At 33.7% G+C, this 22,357-nt stretch overlaps 1 protein-coding gene across 1 annotated transcript in view; it reads right to left on the bottom strand.

The window, feature by feature from the left end:
* Positions 1-22,357, bottom strand: part of LOC110027433 — a 65,176-nt gene that overhangs the window by 7,215 nt on the left and 35,604 nt on the right. Inside the window, exons 4-10 of the mRNA XM_020728879.1 lie at positions 19,854-19,936; positions 19,596-19,737; positions 18,692-19,528; positions 18,443-18,527; positions 18,220-18,350; positions 6,137-6,365; positions 4,788-4,923 (exon numbers count right to left, since the gene is read on the bottom strand). Of these exons, the coding sequence (XP_020584538.1) occupies positions 4,788-4,923; positions 6,137-6,365; positions 18,220-18,350; positions 18,443-18,527; positions 18,692-19,528; positions 19,596-19,737; positions 19,854-19,936 (1,643 nt within the window). The remainder of the gene's footprint in view (positions 1-4,787; positions 4,924-6,136; positions 6,366-18,219; positions 18,351-18,442; positions 18,528-18,691; positions 19,529-19,595; positions 19,738-19,853; positions 19,937-22,357) is intronic.

The following is a 22,357-nucleotide window of genomic DNA, read 5'->3' as shown; positions in this document are numbered from 1 at the left end:
ATTTATGAATGATATTATTTTTGTAAGAAAAAAGGGTTAAATTTTAATTAAAATATTATTTTACATTATCAAACCTTATATGTTTAGTATTAGAGCCAAATTAAGTAAAAATCATTTCATGAAATATGTGGATGATTTTACTCCTATCAAATTTATACGTTTACTATTAGAGCCAAATTAGGTAAGATCATTTTATGAAATATGTTGATGCTTTTACTCAATCGAATTTATATTTTAAGAGAAAATATTGATTATGCATAAACAATCAACTATGAAAGTAACAAACCATCCTATCCTATCAATACTAGATATGCAAGATGATCCTCAAACATATGTGAACTAGGATAAAGGTATTGAGATTTTGAGTAACATTGTGGGTAAAACTTTAGTGTCTAGCTTTTTAACACACCTCACACAAGAACTTATCAACTTCTATTTTATTAAATAATATAAGAAATATGAATTCTAGTACACTAAACATTATATGACTCATATTAATGTGGAGTCAAATTTCTGTCCTAGTATTCAAAATTTCAAATAAATGAAACTAAGATATGCAATTATTACTACGTGGGTTTAGATAACAAAGTCCCCATTTCTCTGCATGCCTAATAATCATCTTCTTCATGTTTTTTTCTAAAAATGGACAAAAAGTACGATAACATACTCAAGCACAAATTTGGTCAGATGTAGATTTTTTAATAGATAATAGATTCATTACAAATTTTAGTCCATAGACAACATAAAAAAATGAGAAGAAATGTGTGGACTTTATAGATCTCTATTTGTAACAGCAGAAAGATTTCATTAGCTACTTTTATTTATGGTTTCCTATGCTAGGTATATAAGAAGAAAATTTTGGTAGAATATGTGGTCATATAATGAGCTGCTCCTGAGTTTGTAGTTCAGATTTTGTTTAAACTAATTTCAGAAGAACAAGAAAGGTATGAGGTATAGTACTCACCTTATTGATCCATATATCATGCGCCAATTGGTTTATCAAATGTTGTCAAGAAGGTACATAATTTTTTTTATTTTTTCTTGTTTTATTCTTTCTAGGTATGTACCATTTTTTTCTTCCAAGCTTGTTGTATTTGCTTTATGATGTTTGCACTAGTTTTTATAAGGGAGCTTGCTTTCGTTGTATGGAGACTTTCTTTGGAGTGTCCAGCATATCTCCTTAGTATATCTTATCTTTTAACAATAATTATAAAACATACCTTCTTGTATATTGTATAACTAGAAGTCCCTCATTTAGAGGCTGGTATGATTCGATTTACGTTTGGTGTAGGGCCAAAAAGTAAAGCAACCTTCTCATCACTGAGTAATGTTTCTAACATAACACCATATCTTCCTTATTCACATATAGTAGACAAGAATTCATTTAGGTTGGAAATGGAGTCATTTATAAGTATTTGAATGCATATTTGTTCATATAAAATATTTAGTCTGGCAATGAATTCATAAATAGTTCTGCTACAAAAGCTTGTAGCATTGTAACAACTTTCTACATCTAATTTTGATGCATTATTAGTAAATGAGTTTGAGCCATACATTTTCATTTCTTTTGTAATATTTAATAACCAAATTCATTTTTTTCCTAATATTCAATAACCAAAAAAGTATCTCGTTTTGTGGTATTATTTTTTTTTCTTAATAGCTTAACTAAAGTGAAATCATGTACTTTATAATATGCTTGCCTTCATCATGTTCCGCATGACTTGGTTGCAGTCGGGAACACAGATTTCATTGACTTCTAGTATCAATGAAACCTGCAGTCATAATATAATTGAGGAATTTTCTACATTTCATAGAGAAAAATTGATCATCTTCACGAAATGGAGCTAATGAGGTGGCCCAACTTTTGATGCTTGAAAAATATTTTCACAGTATGACCGAAAAACTTTCATCAAGTCAATTTGAACAAAAAGTGTTTGGCGCTTACTCTAAGATTTGATTATGACCTTTGATTGAACAATATATGATAAAAGAAACATTCTTTAATGAAAAAAAAAATGTCTTCAAAAGTTGGTTGCTTGCGATGGAGCACCAAGCATAAGTGATGGGGTCGATGATGCAGCAAGAAGAGTTATCAAAGAGCGAAGCACAATGTAATACACAAGGCTTTATTTTTGGTTTAAAGCGCCAAACACAGATTGAAGCGGCACTATTATTAATCAAAATGCTAATAGGTTATATAAAACTATTAATAAATAAATACATTCATTAACAATTATAAAACATAATGTATGACTTGAAAGTTGGCATAAAATAGAAAAAAATTGTTGTAAAATACCTAATTTGAAGGCAAGCATTAAGGGTGAATCTACAAATTAAAATTTCGGATAATTTCTAATAGTTGACTAGATTAATTAAAAACTTGAAAATTTGCAGAAAGAAACTGCAAATTAACTCCAGTGCTTCAAAGAAGCAAAGAGGGCATCGTGCGTTACCTTATGAAGCACGTGTTTTAAAATATTGGCAACAAGTAAAGGTGGATAAAGGAGCAAGATATGGGAAGGGATTATTCCTTTAGTCCAAGAGATTTGATACCATGAAGATAGAAAAAGATTATTTAAATTGTGTTTTTCATCAAAGTTCTTATCCCTTCTTTTATATAATAAGATCCATCTTTACTCTTGGTAACTTTTACATATAGGAACTACTAATTATTAGAAATAAAAAATATATATACAATTAACACACATTTATTTCTCAGAACATTGAGAGAATTCTGCCGTTGAAAAAGCCAAGTATTGCCAACTTATCCAAAATAATACTATGCTAGTTTTACAATATGAAGGATTGCCAAATGGCTTCTAAAAGCAGCAAATTTTATGAATCTATTCTTGGTGTTAATCTAAAAGGGTTCCCGAAGGACCCTCCTTTAATAATTTAAGAAAAAAAAATTAACCTTTTATAATGTCATCATCTTTGACAAAAATCATATGAATGACAAACTAAAAATTCCATTAACAATAAAAATAAATGGACCAACTCAATAACAAGCCCAAAGAGCAGGTCCATGTTAACAGCTTGAGAGAACCTATAGACAAAGAAGCCCTAACAAATATCACCTATCCATGAGTCAAATAAACCCGCAATAAAAGTTGTGACTAGTTAAGCATAATAAATTAGGATAAAACTAGTTTATGTTAAAATTATTACATTTTGTAAAAGCGAATGAAAAGAAATACAATCGAGTCAGTCAGACCAAATCCCAATGAGTAAGACTAGCTTGAAAGCAAGAAAAAATATATATATATATATATATATTAAAAAGCCCAAGGGCTGATATATTAAAGATAAAGATACAGATAGGTTTGTATGGGTGGGCCTAAACACCCAACCCACACGGTACAATACACACCAAAAAATGTAAAAGATGGGTACATATAGAAATTAAAAAAAAAAAATCCAAAAACCACCCTGGCGCTAAAAAAGTGGTGCCACACAAAAGCAATTTAATTGAATTGAACTCATCTACACCACGGTGCCACACAAAAGCAATGCCAAAATTTTCAAAGAATATTGGAATTGGCAAATTTAACCACTTACAAATACATGGATTAAAATGACAAAGCACAACAAATAAATATAAAATCAGCTCATTGGTTTTGTTGGGCTTTTTCATTGTTGTTGAAATCAATGAACTATGTTGGTTCAAGCATCCAACCCAATTTAAATCTCCCCAAGTCCTCTTATATATAACTAAAAGAAATTCATACTAGGAATAGTCAAAGCTAAATCAAATATGATCAACTAAACAAAAATTATTAACTCTCCTAATCACCCATGAGTCATAATAAAATGTCAAAAATATAGAAAACATGTTAAGCATATATACAATTTTAAGTGAGTGTATCTACATTCTACAAAAGAAATGCATTAATCATCTAGGGTAAGTATTATTGCTCAAGTTATATATTTATAAAGGAATGACCATAGGATATTATACGAGCTTCCAACTAGCCTTAATGTGCCAAACAATTCAAGTACCACCTCCTTAAGGCCAACTGTACCAGAGGGGGTTCAAATCCCCGACTTGAGAGATCTGATACCGTGGATGTCAACCAACAGGCCGGGGTATATATGAACTTGATACCAAAAAAGAATTGTGAAGGTTGCAAAATATCTATAAAGTGTAGGATGGGAAAAAAAATAGAGACAGACATCTAGAATTTAGCTGAGCTTTGATACCATGATGTGGGTTGGTTGATTTTCCAATAGCATTAGTGTCTCTGTATAGACAAATACAAATGGTAAAAATAAAAAAAATTAAGATTATTTATATTCTCAATTAAGAGGATATACTTCATAATAATAATAATAATAATAATAATAATAATAATAATAATAATAATAATAATAATAATAATAATAATAATAATAATAATAATAATAATAATAATAACAATAATACAATATCTTCATTACTTGGCTTTTCCATATAAAAGGTATCTAATGATAACATGTATTGTTCTTGCAAGCAACCAAATAAAAAAAGGAGATACAAGATTCCAATCAACCTCAAGCGACAGTAAAGACTCATGAATTACTGCAGTTGCGATCAAATGTAAAAAGTTCAATAAGAAGGTATGCATCAATGTACTCCCAACCATATGAAGAGATGCAATTTTACTGAAACAAAAAATAAGATATTTTGAAGGTAAAATTGGAACCATAATAGCAGATGAGTTCCATACAAAAATTATCAATATATAAACAAAGAAAAAATCAAATAGAAAAAAAAAAATGTTCTCAACAAAAGAAATGGTACAAATTACCTTCAAACTAGAGGCTATTTTGAAAAAATCACCTTCTATGAAATCAATCCTCGCGCTCACTCCATAAATATCTGCATTGTGCTTTGCATAGTCAATTTTTATTGGGTCAACATCAATTGCAATGACATTATTGTTCCTGAAATAAAATTGTTTCAGAAAGTAATTTAAAATCAAATATTACAATAAAAAATATATATAAACAACCAAAAAAGTTATCTTAACACCATAAGTACTAATTGGTAAAAACATTCACAATAAAACACTAGACCAACCCCTTCTATGGTTTTATCCAAAAATTACCTTTTTTAAGAGCTATTTACAAAAACAATCACCTTTTATGAAATCAACACACACACTAACTTCATAAATAATTGCAGTGTTGTGCATAATCAATTTTCAATTAACTAACATCAATTACAATGACATGATTGCTAACTAAATAATTTATTTCGAAAATTAGCTTCTAGTAGGAAAAATGGCTATAAATTGCTTCATCTTCAAATTGTGCCTTTTGGCTCAATGTTTTTAATTGCATGGAAACCAAAATAAACATTGTGCTTAAATTAGTTTATATCACTAAAATAGCTAATTTTAGCATTCAACCCAACATAAACAGAACCTTTAAGATGTATAACCGCAATAAATTGTTGAAAATTTGTGTAATCATCTTGATGGAATTTTAAATGTATCTACATTACATCTTCCAATACTTTACATATACTTTGGCGCATCATTGTTCACAGTTCCTGGTAAGAAATAGTAGAACAAAGTAGTCCAAGGCTCCATAAACTTCTAGGCATTTATGTACAAATACTGTTCAAAAGTTATCATTTTAATGGGAGTTTAAATATATGTACCTTATTTCTTATAAATTATTTAAAATTATTTGTTTCTTCTTTATCATTCCCACTTGTAAGAAATAATTAGTAGAAAAAAATATAATAATAATAATAATTCGTAGAAGGCGTCAGGAGAGAAATACTCCAATTTTAAGAGTTTTGTTTTCACATGGATATTATATAGGAAAAGACTAGCTTTATTGCTAAATCGTTGTTAACAAGAAAAAAAAAATTTGAATTCATGATGTTTTGCAATTAGATGTCATAAAAGTGCCAATAATTCTAAATCAACTAGCATCTAACCATGAATTGCATGCCCATTGGCAACATAGAATACGTTTTTTGCCAATCGGACTCAAAACATTAATTTTGGGGTCAATTGACAATAAAGCATTGGTCCTGCAAGATTGATTATGCGTATTAAGACAAAAAAAAGCCAGTCATTTTAAGTAGACAAAGCATAACATTTTGTTGTCACATCTACATCAATTGTATCCTCCGAATGCTCACCTCATGGCAAACTGAATTGCATTTCCACCAACGCCAGCAAAGCAATCGACTACAATTCCAGTACTGCATCGAATTGCATGGTGTTTTGCAATTTGCTCTGGTGTGACGGAAAACCAACTTTCCTCGTCCAATTTTATACCTTCATCAAATCTAGAAAATAAGGAGTATCTTTGGCACCAGTACTTGAATAAACCATCAGAATGACATTGCGTGAGTTGTTGCACGTCCTCTGAAAAGAAATTGGCAAATTAAGAGCAATCAACAGTAATCAAGAAAAACCTTCTTAGTGGAGAAATGGTCAGAGTGACTTCGTAGCTCAAAAGTTCAATCAGTGAATATACAACAGTGACACTAAGTCTATTCTACAATAGATATTGAGCAGAGTATACTTAAAATACAAATTATTCATAAAAGACATAACTGTCATCAATTCTATAATTACGCACTAATGGCATAGATTGATACATAAAGTAAAATTAGAAAATAATAAAACTCAATAGCAGCATTTGAAATTGCACTTAGAAGATGCGTCATTTTTGCCTGGATTAAGATAAAAAGAAAGCCTTCATTAAATAGCTGAACATTTATTACATCATCATCATCATTATCCTTATCCCAACAATTTAGGGTCAGGATTTGAATTCTCATTTTTAATTCATGTTTGTTGACTGTTTGAGATATTAAATATATTCTTTCAAAATAATTTTAAACACCTTCCATTCATGCAACTGATCTACCCATTTTTCTTCCTAATAATCAGACAATAATTTCATCTACTCATCTAATATGCCCAATATATTTTTTTGCCATTCGTTATACATGTCCAAATCACACAAGTCTAATTTCAATCACCCTGTCTTTAACAAAACTCACATCATATTTCTTTTAATATATTTATTCCATAATTTACTTTTCATGATTGTCATACATCCATCTTAAAATTTTGATTACCATTAAAATAGTATGGTCAATCATTTAAATCCATACAACATCATAGGCGTAATTAGACTTTCTAAAATTTACCACTAAACCATCTTTGGATCCACTCACACAAAACTCCCGAATTTTTTTTTTATCATAACCATATATTTTAAGTCTAGAATTTCTATCCACATCTATCTCTGAGTATTGTCTATAATAGATCTGAGATATTCAAACTATAACTCTAGTCATAACCATATCTTCTAATAATATTGATGATACTTTTAACATCATACCTACTAAAATAACATATATTAAACCCATTATTTGTTCCAACAAGTGTGAGGCAACAGCATCAGCAATTGGGGAAATGATGATTTGGTGGAGATCAATAAAATATATTATTTGGCCCACCAGCAACATCAGCAAAAGAGCGAGGGTGTTGGGTAAGAGTTGTTGACCTTGTTTTGAGATCACTAGGATCTAGCCATAGGACTTTCCTATTGACTATCTTAGAAAACTAAAATTAAGACACACCTTTTTAGAAATTTCAGCCACCTCCTATTTCTCTTGTGATGTCTCTCACTGATGATCTCAAAACCATCATCCTATGGTCGAATGGTAAAGGACTATCATGTGGAGGCTCAAGAAGAAGTTCCCAATAGAATCTCAAGCCCTCTTCAGAACTTTATCATCACACACACACACACAAAATGCACATAATTTACTAAGTTGCACAAGGTAGAATTGAAATTGAGCTTAAAAAATGGGTAAAAATGCTAACTTCTCCAGATGACCTCCAACGATAAAATGGACTGCGTCAACGCATGCGGGACATCAATTTTAGCTAAGAAAGAAACTCATATTGCTATAATTACGCACACGAGTAAATTACAAGCATATCGATGAATTCGTCAAAACCACCTCCGACGGTGAAATAGACAGTGACAGTGCATCCGAAACGTCAGAATTACTTAAAAAAGACACCAATTTTGTTATGTTTTGACGCACGAATAAAAAGTACGAATCGAATTTTGATTTTTTAAGAAATATTAAATATTTTATATACTTATAATATTAAAATTATAATCCTAAATCATATTTACCCCAATACCCGCACACTTAAACACCCATTTGACCCGTCCCATGGCTCGATCCCGCGGTGCTCGTCCCGCTCACATCGCATGCCCTAGCTCCCGTGGACGATCCACAAGGCAATCTCTTCCCCCTTTCTTGACTTTTCCCCTTCTTCGTGTGGCCACTAGACTCTTCGGCTCTCCAATTGCAAGGGTCGAGCTGCCTGATCCCTTCTCCTTCTCGAGGTCGCCTCCTCCTCCCTAAATGTGATCCTTCCTCTTCCTCTACCTAATTCGTCCATCAGTGAGGTTGGTAGGTGGTTGTCCCCCTCTTCTCTGCCTATAAAAAGGCTTCTTAGGGTGTTGTTTTGGGTTGTTGAAATTTTTTTGAGAGAAAGGGAGGCTATGGTTTTACTGTTTGAGGCCTTTAGGGAAGAAAGCTCTGCCGAAATTCTTCCTAGGCTAAGTATTCGTGTGCTAGGAGTATGGAGTATTCGTGGGTTGTTGTTTTCTGAAGCTTTTAGGAAGGACAGCATTACCAAAATACTCTCTAAGCTAGATTCTTGTGCGTCGGAAGTTTGAAGGATTTGTTGGTTGATGTTTCTTGAAGCCTTTAGGAGAAGGATTTCCGTGAGAGTGGTTTTCTTGAAATTTGTCTTATAGTTTTGCTTAGAGTCTACATAAAAGAGGTATTCCCCTTCTTTCCTCTATTCTGCACTATTTAGGATGGCATCTGAAAATACTTCTTTTCTCTTCCAAAGCATGTGGAAATAAAGTTAAGGCCTGTTTTGAGATTTAAGCATTGATACTTGCTAGAATCAGTAGAAATGAAACATAATATAGATATTTTTCTTTTTTTCTGCTAAAAAACGCATGATGGATAAATTTTTGGAATATTCCAATGGTTGCCATGAGATGATAGTTGCCTATTTGAAATACATGCTAAATGAAATGTTGGTTCGAGACTTGATTCTTAAGCTTTTTATTATTATCACCTCTGTTCAAATATATGTTGGAAGTTGTTTCGATGTTTTGGGATGTTGGTTTTAAGAGACTACCTATGCTTCTTTGTTTCTTGTTATCTGTCCCTGTTCGAAGTATACATACACGGGATGCAAATTTTGGGTTTTAATGTTTTGTGAAATCTATTTTTTAGTGGCTCTGTTTTGGCCCATTTGGTGGGCTCGGATTTAGCCTCCTTTGGATTAAATGTTAGCAGAAAATTCTGCCATGTTTACCTCATATGGTTGGGCTCGGTTTTGGCTCTTTGGAGTTGGATCCTTGCTAGAAATTTTTCTCTGTTTTTGGCCCATTTGAAGGGCTCGATTTGGCTCTTTTGGAATGGAATTATAGCTGGAGGTATTTTCTTGGTTTGCCCCTAGATTGGTCTCGGTTTGCCCATGTGTTGTGTTCGGTTTTTGGCCATAAAAAGTGGGAATTGTGTATGAAAATTTTCTCTGTTTTTGGCCCCTTTGGTGAGCTCGATTTTGGCTTCTTCTATGTTAGATTTAACTAGAAGTTTTACATTACTTTGGACCCACTTAATAAGCTCGGTTTGGCTCCTTTTGGTATCATGTCTTGGTTGAAATCTTTGTTGTTTTTTGCCCCTTTTGTGATCTTGGTTTTGGCTTCTTCTATGTTGGATTTAACTGAAAGTTTTACATTACTTTTGACCCACTTAGTGGGCTCGGTTTGGCTCCTTTTAGTATCATGTCTTGGTTGAAATCTTTGTTATTTTTGACCCCTTTGATGGGCTCGGTTTTGCCCCTGTGCTGGACTTGATTTTGTCCCTTTGGTGGGCTCGGTTTGCCCCCTATTGGGCATGGATCAGTTAGAGATTCCTCTTTAACATTACTCACAAGTTCTTTTTTTATTGGTAATCAAATTTGTCATCCCAAAATTCATGATTTCAATATATACTTTTATATGGGAATGCTTGAAATAAGCTGATGAATTCATTACTATGTCTTACTGGATGAAAATGACTTTGTTTTGGATAGTTTATGGTAGTTTGTCTATTCACTCTCTTATGTATATCAATAGTAATACAATGGCAACACCTATGGTGGTTTCCTTTCTGTTACCTTGGTCGTGAGCCTTACTTGGTGTTTGCTGCCTTTGTGGCCTTCTTCTTTGCCCCTACGCGCGAGCATTATTTTTGTGATTTGTGTTATGGTTGGTTGGGATTTAATTTGCTTCTCATTTTATGAGTTCTTCCTATGGTTCTTTTATATTAAAGGTGGTTGGGTCAGGCTTAAATATGTGGTGGCTTTTACTCTTTGGTTGTCTTTACCCGTGAATTGGAAATTGCTGGTTTGGGTTGGTGTTTTCTCTGGCTACCCCTACGCGATAACATCTAATAGTGATTTTCTCTTATACTGAGCTCGATTTGCCCTTCTGGCTGCTACCCCTGCTTAGATAGAAATTAGTAGCTTCTCTGGATGTTCCTGGTTGTGAGCATTTCTTGTAGTATCCTTCTATTCTGTTTAAATGTTTCCCGTTGCCGGGGTGATGAATATTTGGTTGAATGTGCTATTTTGGAGAGCTTAACTATGTTTTTTCTTGCCCCTATCCGTGAGCTTCTGTCCTCTCTCTTGTCCCAAATCGTGAGGTTATATGGGGAGTTTGGCTGTGCTTTTTCTGGTTTTTACCCGTGGACTTATTTAGCTGGTTGGTCGTGAGGGCTGCTACGCTTGCCCGTGAGTGTCTCAGCTGAGTTTTCTTTTGTCTTGTTTGGTTGCTCCCTGTTTCCCCGTTGCTGTGAAGCTGGTTTGGTGGTAATGGTTGCTGTCTTTGGCCGTGAGCTTTTTTTTTTTTGTTGGGTTGATCTCTTTCTTGTCCCTACGCGTGGGCTTATTTTGGGGCTTGACCATCTCTCTTGGTTGTCCCTCTCTGTTGCCCCTAGTTTTGAGCACTTATTTGGTTTTATTTGGATGATTTCGTGCTTATATGATAGGGAAAACTTTTGGTTGGAGTTAGAGTTGAATGGCTTTAGTGTCTCCAAAATTTTGGGAATTTCGAAAGTTGTTGTTAGTGGATTTGCTTGATTTGTGAAAGTTGAAGGCCTCTACAGCTTTATGTTGGAAAACATGAGATGATATAGATTAGATTCATAAAGAATTTAACTTGTCATATTGTCATTCATAAAATAATTTTGGAAGTTTGACATTAAAATTTGGATAACATAAATGCGACATTTGAGCTCAGGCATGGGTGTGTGAGTATATATTGGTATTGGAGTCGTGGGTACAATTGTCACATTAATTTTGGGCCCGTTTCGACCTGTTCGAACAAAATGTGAAAAGGATACTCTTATTGGGTTAATCCAATTATATAAAATTTGAGAAAATGATATCCTCTGGATTGATTCAGGGATTTTGGGCTCTCTTTTTCAGATCTTTTGTCACAGTTTTGAGGGTTGCTTCACCCTTTATCCTTTCGATCTTTTAGGTGGATCAATTTCTCCTCTATCTCATCCCTATTTTTATTCTTTTTTTTTTGCTTCTTGGTTCGGTTTTCTATGCTTATGTCTGACATATAAGTGCTCATATATAGCATTTTGTTATATATGAGACCATCAAGCAAGATCGCAAGTAGGTCGATTTTATTTTAGGACTTAGGGCGATGATGAAAAAGACACGCCGGTGGTAGAACAGAATGATATTTCATTCTACAATATCATAACTCAATTTTGGGACCTAATGAATTATAGGATGAAAGTATCATTCACCGACACAAGACTAGCGGGAAACCCGTACCTTCTGAGGTTGTTGGCGGTCCTATGCCTGACGACATAATCAACTCGTGGATAATTATATTTTTTCAAAATTGATAAAACAAATTGATAAGAACAGATAAAATATTTATAAAAAATATTTTCATTACAAATATAAATACAACTTTCTTTCTGTATGCCTGAAATACATATGCATGCCAAAAATAATAAATTTTAAATATATATATTACAACTTGGTTGTTCATCTGTTGATTATCAGTTATGGGCTAAGGAGTACCCTCCTAAGTTAGGTTCAGTAGGACACCCTTCTAGTTGAGTGGCATGTTTTCTACATCTGGGTGACCGATAGTAGTCTTCAACGTCCCTCGAGTACAAATATATTTGAGTCTATCCCCGACCCGAGTGCTTGTGGTCCCCTCTTCTCTAACTTTTTTATATGTTTTCTCAGATTTTTTGACAAAGCACTCGCGGTCTTTTCTCCTGGATTTTCCCAAAGTTTTGATAGTTTTATTTGAATTGTTATTTGTCAATTTTCCTGAGTTTTCCGTTGTGGATTATTTGTTGATTTTCTCGAGTTTTTCAGGCAAAGTTTCTTTTGTTTATACAGTGAATGCTAACTAGCTTAAAGGAGCAGCAGGTCTCCCAAATATACAGGTTTGATTTACATTACAGCATTTTTATTTCACAGCATGTTATATTGTTCTCCTCCTTTACTGTACATTATACTGTTCTTTTCTTTCATATTGCATGTTTTATTTGTTTTGTTACGCATTATACCTTAGAATAGGAGGTCAGTAGTCGTTTTTATAGGAGTTACCCGACATCAGAGCGTCGACTAAACAATTGCATAAACCTTTAAAATTAACATCGAACTCAAAGGTGTTGTGACAAGGACATTCAGAAGACCAACTTCAAGATGGAGCTGCAACATCAAAACACATTCATAACACCAATCAATTTCTTTAGTTTAAATAACGACCCGTAAGATTTCGATGTGCCTTGCCTAGTGCAGCATAAACCCTCACATATCACTTTTAGGCTTTTGCACAACCCTATTGTGCAATTATAAGTCCTAACACTTTAGGATTCCGAGATTACTGTACTGTACAGTGTAAATCCTCCTATCTTTTTAGGTCATTTGCATGATCGAATATTGTGCAAATATAAGTCTTAAATTTTAAATAAATTGCGGGATTAAACATTAAATAACATCATTTCAAAGATATAAAGTCAAACAATAGGATAGTTGGGAGGTCACTAGGATTCTCCCTAGATCTGTGATATCTCATACTCTTCATTCATTTGGATTCCTTAAAAATAATTGTTCATATTTGAGTCACTCCCGTTTGATTTTCCCGTGTTCAATCTTGGAAACCTAAACTTTGAAATCTGGAAAGTAAAACCACTGATCTTAATCGAGAGTTTTCTTAAGTGACCCCAGTCATTTAAGATGTAATTAACTATGTCTCTATAGGGAATTTCGAACTCATGTAAAATAAATCTTATCTAATCCTCATATTAGGTAGAGGAACTTGTTTGCCTAATATAAAATATCTCGCAGACCATACGGATGTCACAAATTCTTTAGTTTAGGTGATTGAGTCTACTATAAGTGATATTTTTATTATGTTTATTCTTTATAAGTGTATTACTTGTGGTATCGTGCTTAGTCATCCAAACTATCCAAAATGTGAGACTCGTTTGGTCTCATCTATTTTTCAAATTAAAATGTTACTTTCAAAATCATATTTCTTTTGAAAATTAAAATAACGGTCGACATGAGTACAACTAGGGTATGAGAAATGACCTAATAGAGGTTTCAAGAGCAACCTTAAGAAAGGCAAAAAAAGGAAAAGCAAAGGAGCAATGTTGAAGAATCGACAGTATGGGAGATTGGGGATTAAAAAGTGAAGCTACAGGCAGAGCATTAATCGAAGATGAAGGAGCAATCATGACAATGAAGATAAAGGTGGAGCAAAAATTCACCAAAGAAGGGAAAATTGAGAAGGCCAACAAATCCTTCGGCCAAACGAAAGGAAGGTGCATTTCTACAAAAGTAAGCATGTCGCCAGAGTAGAAAACTAAAGCCATGAAGCGTTGTATAAATAGAGCGCTTAGTAGCAAACATATGTGCAGACAACAAATTCGCCGAAGATGGGAAAAACGAGAAGACCAACAAGTCCTTTGGGACAAATGGGAGGGAGGTACATTTCTACAAAAGTAGGATGCCACCAGAGTAGAAAACCAACGTCACGAGGCGTTTTTTAAAAAGATAGAGCTTAGTAGCAACATATGAGCTAGCAATAAAGCATTAGTCTAGACATGTGATCGGATAGAAAGAATGTTGCACTAAGCTGAAACATGGGCACCTACAATGGGCGACACGACCTAGCACAGATGCGAGCGAGTGCGATCCCCACGAACACGGATGGCATGTGCGAGTTGCACACAAACAACCATGGTTAGGGTAAAGACATGTGAATATTGAGAGGGTGATCCACATGAATGCAAGTGGCACAGGAGAGACACCCATAGATGGTTGTCGCAAGGAAAAACGAATCTAGTTGTTCTAAATCAACTACAGATATTAAGTCCCATAATAATGAGGGAAGTAATTAAGTATCAAATTCCACCACCATAAATTAAAAAATGTTATAGAATAAAACGGGGTGGATCTAATATCATGTGCGAGTTTACTTAACTTTCCTCACTTCTATTGCTTCAAGATTTGGATCATATTCCTGAATTGATGGAGACTTGTATATGTATTGTGGTTGACCCTTTTCTATCGGATTTGAGTGTTATTGTCCCTAAGAATTTGATAGATAAGTTATCACATTTAAAAAATATACATGTTATAAACATTATCACTATGTCTCAACTCTAGAATCAACTCCAATAAAGAATCAACTCAATGCATGTGGAGCTAAAATTGGCAAGTTAATGAACAACTTAAAAAATGTTTGTCTAAGAAGCCCTTAGCTCATGTGTAGTTCTTGCTCTAATGGCTCAAATGAAAACATGGCAAATAAAGAATTCACGCAGATTGTAGGGTCATCCATAAGATAACAATTAGGTAAAAGTTCTCTATACTTAGGCTTGATAACATGATAAACGTTATCTCTCGGCTAACAACTTTTCCAAGCTAGAATTAAGAGTAAATCCCCCAAATAAATATCTAGATTGTAAATAAGTGGATGACCACTTTCAAGACCTTTCTATAAGCAACTAGTTACGCCCTTCGACACAACTACTATTCATAATATATTTATGAGTAGTGAAATTATGTCGAAGCCATGTTTAAAAAAAAAAATTGAAATATATTTTGATGACATGCTCATTTTCAATCCTAGAGAGAGTGAGCACTTAAAACATCTCATGTTAATATTTTACACATTTCAGCAAGAAAACTTTCATATCAATTTTAAAAAATATTTCTTTCTGCAAACAAAGATGTACTCCTAGTGCTCATTAAATCTATAACTTAATTAAACCTAATTCCTCCAAGTCTAAAGCAGTCTTAAGTTGGCCTACCCCAACTAGTTTCCTAAGGCAACGCGTTTCGTAGCCTAACTCCTTTTATAAGAGATTCATCAAGAATTTTGGTGTCATTATTACTTCATCATTGATATATTTATGAGCGATAATTTTGTTTAGAATCCCAGCGCACATAGGACAATAAATAAAATCCTAATAGCATATGATCGATTCTTGGACTTCCTAATTTTTCAATATCATTTGAAGTATTATGTGATGTGTTGAGATTGGTATAAATGACATCCCGAGCTAAAAAAAAATACTAGTGGCCCTCTATAATAAGAAGTTGAACAATGCAAAACAAGTACACACTTATGATATAGAAAATATGCAGCCATCGGATTTTTAAAATATTAGAAGAATTGGACACTACACAGATTTTATTCTACACGTTATTCATCATACCTAAAAATTTACAAATATAAACACCCAAACTTGGTTAAATCATAAGCACTCTAAGCTTCACAAAAGATTTTTTATTCGTCCTGAAACATAAGCATAGAAAAAATAATAAACCAACAGATATCCTAGATGAAATCAGTGATATCTTCTTTTAGAATTTCAAATACCTTATTTATATAAACTTAAGGAAGAGTAATCTATATGTCTTGCTTTCTATGCCATTTATCTTAGCCATTGAACACACACCAAGATCCTTAAGAAATTCCTCATGGTTGAGCTACATTCTAGAAACACAGCAAATCATTTTGGGAAGAATAAGACTACGTTTGATGGACTCCATGCTTTACCGGTCCTTGCTAAAGAGGATAGTTCAGAAGTTAGTGGCTCAATATCACACTTGCAAGCAAGATAAAGATTCAGATAGAGATCATTAAAGTGCATTGCATCCCGACTTCCAATAGGCTTTAGAAAAATTTGATTATAAATTTTATCTTAAGGTAGCCAAAAACTACAATAAGACATAATAGCACCATGCGCCCCTATGATCTTAGATAAATTCTAAGAGATGGAAAATTCACACCTTACTTGGGTACATCATACATCACTCGTAGCAAGATTTTTTCTCCAAGGAGAATATTAGATTACATGGCCTACCCTTCAACACTGTTAGATAGAAATGTGATATTTATTTCTTCTTTGAGAAATATTAAGGAAGAAACTTCGTACAAAATTAATTTTTGCTACTTTTAGACTAACTAATGGCCAAACTGAGGTTATTAAATGGAACAATTGGGATTTATTAAAATGGTTTATTAAAAAAAATGATACTAAGATCTTCATCTACCCACTACTAAGCTTGCATAATGTAAAACTATACCTACCAATATCAAGAAAATATTATTTGAGATAGTCAATGCACAAAATTCAAAAAAAATCAGTTATGTAGTTGCACTCCCAAACACACTTTTTTTTTTATTATTCTACTCCAATATTTATAAAAGAATTTCAAATCCTTCAACTGAGTAAGAGAATAGATAGCTAAAAGCAACGTAAAATATGTTAAAAAAGTACAGCACAATTGTTATTCCAAAGAATAAGAAATAGGACTTTATGTGTTGATTTGTACTGAAACCAAAGAGTTGTTCATCATCAAAATAATTGATGTTCTATCATCAAAAATGAATAATAAAATGCCGACATAGGAATATAATGAAATTATAATGAAAATTAAATATTTAAATTCAAATTTTAAAATTTTAAATAATCAACCCTGGATTCTCCCTCCAAGTTATAAGCTATGAAACTATTTTTCCTTTATATTAAAATAAGTTTGCCTTATTTAAAGGTCATTAAAGCCCGCCGTCCCCTGTTAAGAGTAGAATTGGAGAATTGGAGTGCTTTTAATTTGTGCTTTTAATTTGTTTTTTTTTTTTATTTGGCCCACCAAGCTTTTATTTCCCCCTTACTTTTAGCATTTACCCCATGTTTTAGTATTTAAAAATCAAACATTGAAAATTCATATGGTAATTTAGATAACATTTCAATGAATAAACAAGAGAATTTTGATATTTTCAAAAAATATTTAAGAGTGAAATTTCTAGATTTGAAAGCTTGATAGCTAACCCCTTCTATTTAGGTTGTCTTCAGTGAAAGACCTAAATATCATTCTTCTACTTGCTAAATTGCTCTCCCAATTTCTCATAAACATAATATCTCATTCTCCTAACATCGTCCCAAACTACCCTACAACCTACTGCCATACCAAAATAGACTCGAACCTCTTTTAAAGCCAACAGTCACAACAGGGGTTCTCTCATCCAAGTTTTGTTACTCCGTCCTCAATCACCCTTAAATAAAATGAATTGGATCTCCACCTTTTACTCTAGATCAGACATCCAAGCATTTTCCTAACATGCCATAGCTTTTTAAGCCTCACAATACACCTTTAGACCCTCCACAAACCAGATATTTTAAGACAAGTCAAATCTGTTCATACTAGGTCAATTGACCTAATCTTGATTTTTACCCGTACTTTAGCCTCTCAATTACTTGTATATTGATCGAACACTTCAGATCATATCATAACCCTAATATTTCCAAGTGGCACTGTGCCTCGAATCATCCATCATAAGAAACCCTAGACTCAAATCCCTAAGAGGAATCTTGGGATGGCCGTTATCTAACCATGTGGTTGAACGGTTTTCAACCACAACCTCAAATAAAAATATTGCAGGGACTTCTTGATCGATGTAAATGATAAATCATCAATTAAAAAGAATTAAAAATCCACCTGAACAACCATGTGCTTCTTTGTGGTAATTATTACTCTGTGCTCGTGTTTTGAATTTGCTTCTATTATGTTCTATATTTACCCAAAAAAACAACAGCAAATTATTGAAGCATTTTCTTACGTGATTTTCTAACTCTCCTTTTCTTGTTTGTAGCAACAGTTTCATGAGGAATATTCACTCCAAATGTGGAACTCGTGCAAGCCTCTGGAAAATTAAATGAATGTCCTTTTTTATTTAGTATTGTCGTCGCGCTGCAAAAAAATACATAAATCAATGAGAAAAAAAAAATTGGGGAAATCTGTAATACAATATAATAAAGGAGTTGAAATATGTTATCATGTACCGATCATGTCCATAATATGAGCCAAAAATGTCATCCTGCTGCTTCTCTTTTTGCTCATGAAGATCCGTGCATTCATTTTCTTCATCTACTTGAGAGAATACACGAGTCAGTAAAGTAGTACTTCTAAAACTACCACGGAACAAAAACATTATCATAGTTCAATAGAAGAAAATAAATATGAGCATTAACAATAATAAAAAAGCTTGCCACAATAAAAATACAGGTGACTTGTAGCTTCTAAAGAGCAACCTTTTTTATCATCTGTTACATGAGATGGACAAAGTGAAAATTGCACATTTGAATTCCCACCGACATTAGTAGTATAGTTTGAAGAGAAGTCAATCTCTGCTTCCATCTTAGCTGAAATTTTGACAGATAGCACAGCATCAGGTTGTTCGTCAGTATTACAAAAGCTATCTCCAATTTCAGTCAACGAATCCATTACAACACTGTTGGAATCACGAGAATGTTCACCCCCTGCATCTTTCTCAGCTGCAGCTTCATGCGTATCTGTTCTGCTTAAGTTGATACAAACAAATGCATAGTTCTTCATATCCAGAGGCAGATGCCATGTTGATTCCATTGACAAAAAATTGTAGAAGAAATGCTTCTTGTAGAAAGGATCCCAAAAAACCATCCAACCCACCCATTCACAACAAATGAAGTTATCATGGTGATCTTCCAAAAAGTGGAGTGAAGGCTCTGCTGAGATAGAACTCTGCAAAGTTTGTGTGTCCCATTTCAAATGCATATGACAATATGATGTAGATGAATTAACTGAGCATCTGTCGAGATCATGTTTATTCAATAAAACTCCATCAACTTGACATTGAGCTTGATAGCAAGTATCCTCCAAAGTTTCTTCAGGATGGTTGTCAGAATGTAAACTTAACGAACTTGAAACTTCAACATTGGACTCAAGTCTAACTGTATCAAGCGAAAACTCTAAATTAAGAAGGCCTTCCCTAATTGCATCGCTCACTTTATTCAGAACCTGTTTCGTACCAGTTTCATTTCTGATACCTAAAGCACATATATTTTTTGATTCATCAATATGAAAATCACCCCAACTGTGTTCTTTGCCAACTGATTAAAACAATCAACCTGACCTTCCATGGCATATAAACAAGAGGATATATTAATACTATCATGCCATGCAAAGAAGTTAATAAAGAAGGGTTCTCCATTTGACCGAATGCCATGAATTGAGGAATTGAGTTATTTCTCTCCTTTTTCTGACGTGCAGAATTTGGCTTCAAACCATTTCTTTTAGATCTGGAAGTTGCATTGTTCCTCTATAGCACATAAAAAGAGTTGCAAACAAAAAAAAAACAAATTTTAGAATTTAGGAGTTTGAACATATTGACTGCTGCTTAAAAATAAAATGTATCAGAATGATGTTATCACTTACTGCTTTGCTCGATCCAAAGGAGAGTGGAAGCCCAAAGGCATGCATCTGCTGAGCCGACTCCAAATCTTCCACGCAAAGATACTCTGTAAATTTGTAAAATTGATAAGATCGCTTATGAATATACCCCAAAGCAAAAATAATGGAAAAGAACAAACAGATGGGGATGTTAACCTAAAAAATTGATTATAAGCAATTCCAGCTGCAAAACTATAAAATTAAAATAAACAAATCACTAATAGCACATAACACTGGAAAAGCTACACCTCATTAATTTACCATGAGTAACGCATGACACAGAACTGCACGGTACAAATGGAAACCAACAAGGGAGTTTATTCAATGCAGCATGCAGGACTAAAATAGCTTTAATGGAACAACCAATTTCTATTTCTCACACATAGCTCCATAAAGCAATCTAACTCTATCGTAGTTTACAGATCATATTCATTAAATGGTACTTTTCCAAGAAGCCTGACCTGTGCATATAGAAAATAATACAGCTGTCAGCTTAATATTTCGCTACTTTTGAAAATTTTTCCCGTGTATCATTTAGTTGCCTATGCCAGTACCACTAGGATATACTGACATATAAATAAGGACAAAGCGATTACCATTTTCTAGCTTCCAGTTTGTTATCTTTCTCAACAATCTTCCAAACATAGAACATTTACTTTATTGTATGTATCAAATATATGTTAAACTTATTGAAGAATATAATGGCATTATTTGCATTAGAAATTATTTTAGAGTGACAAAAGAGTTTTTTATTCCAATAATTCAGAGATGCTGCAATATGTCCTGCTTATGGATGCTTGACTTTAATTGGTGAATCCCCTATTGAAATATTTGAATAGTTAGAAAGCGGAGAAATACTAATAAAAGGGTCAAGGTCAATAGAACTACTCCTAGGCAAAGATATGTAATTTCCATGAATATAACATTGACAATTGTCCAAGTTATAATAAAAAAAATGAGACAGAGGCATCACAATTGTAAGTATATATAAGAGTGATACACATGAGGACATATCTTCAAGAATTAGAGTTGATGGTTAAAATGGAATACTTATGAGTACAATACAATAACAGAATATGATAGGGAATTAAAAATAAATTTCATATTAATAAAATTAAAAAATGTTATATGGATTCATATTTGGAGATAAAGACACTCATAGGCAATTGAATGTCAGAAAAATGATAAAATTAAGATGGATGTGAGACAAAACTATAAAAAGTTTGAGATGTGATTATATGAGAAAGAATACTTTAAATACGGTAGTGGAAAATAGACAAGTGGATTGGGCTTATATAATGAGGGGCAAAACATACAACAATAAAATAAGTCAATACGAGTAACATGGACAAAAATTATGGAAAAGGATTTGTACAAAATGGATTAGATATCTCAATCAACACTCAACATAAATTAATAAGAAACGAGGATTCGTAAAGTTGCCCCACTTAGTTATGACAATGTGTTGACCTCATTTTTGTGAGGTCTTGTCTTCTCCTCCTTAGAGCCTAGATTCTAGCTCTAGAAATTCCTATTGACCATCTTAGAAAACTAGAATTAAGACTCACCCTTCTAAAAATTTTAGCCAATTCCTAATCTCCTTTGATGTCTAACATTTTGGCACAAGACCATCGTCTTATGAGCGAGCGGTTATGGGTTATTTTGCGAAGTCTCAAGGGAAAAGTTCCTAAAAGGACTTCAAGCCTTACGAAAACATCGTCACGACCTTTTTCGTCACATACACACATCAAATACACAAAGTTCACGAAATTACACGAAATCGGACTTCAATTAAGCCCAAAGGACGGGTGAAAATGCGAACTTCTCCGGTTGACCTCTGACGTAAAATTGGACCGCGCCAACGCGTCTGGGATACCCATTTTGGTAGGAAAGAGCACCCATATTGCCATACTTTCGACACGAGAAAATTGACACGCAAATCGATGAATTCGTCAAAAACGACTTCCGACGGCGAAACGGACTGCGTCGGAATGTCCGGAATGTCGAAATTACCTAATAGGGGTGTCCAATTTGCAATTATTTCACACAAATTAAAATGCACAAATCAAATTTTACTTTTTGAAATAATTAATATTTTCATACTTATATTATTAACAATCTTAATTATAAACCCTAAACCTTATTTACGGCTCCACCCGCACGTCTAAAATCCTCGTTCAAGCAGCTCGATCCCGTGACTTCTCCTCGCCCGTGCCCTAGCTCCCGCGTCTCCTCTGTCATTCGCGCATGAGACGACTCGCCTCCTTCTCACACGCGGCATTCCATTGTCGATTCGCATACGCACGCAGCCTCTTCGATCTCTGCTTGACCGAGTGAGTCTCCAATCGAGGGTTTCCACCTGGCCGACGCTTCTCTTCCTCGAGGCCGAGCGCTCTCCTCTTCATGGTGTCGTTTCATTTCTTCTTTGTGATTCGTTGGCTAGGGAGGCTGGTAGGTGGCTTCTCCTTCCTCTTTTCTTTGCTTTAAAA

This window comes from Phalaenopsis equestris, unplaced genomic scaffold (genome assembly GCF_001263595.1).
Source record: "Phalaenopsis equestris unplaced genomic scaffold, ASM126359v1 Scaffold000428, whole genome shotgun sequence".
In the NCBI taxonomy this organism is placed as follows: Eukaryota; Viridiplantae; Streptophyta; class Magnoliopsida; order Asparagales; family Orchidaceae; genus Phalaenopsis; species Phalaenopsis equestris.
The sequence above is the reverse complement of the archived record's forward strand: the minus strand, read 5'-3'. Positions and strand labels throughout refer to the sequence as shown.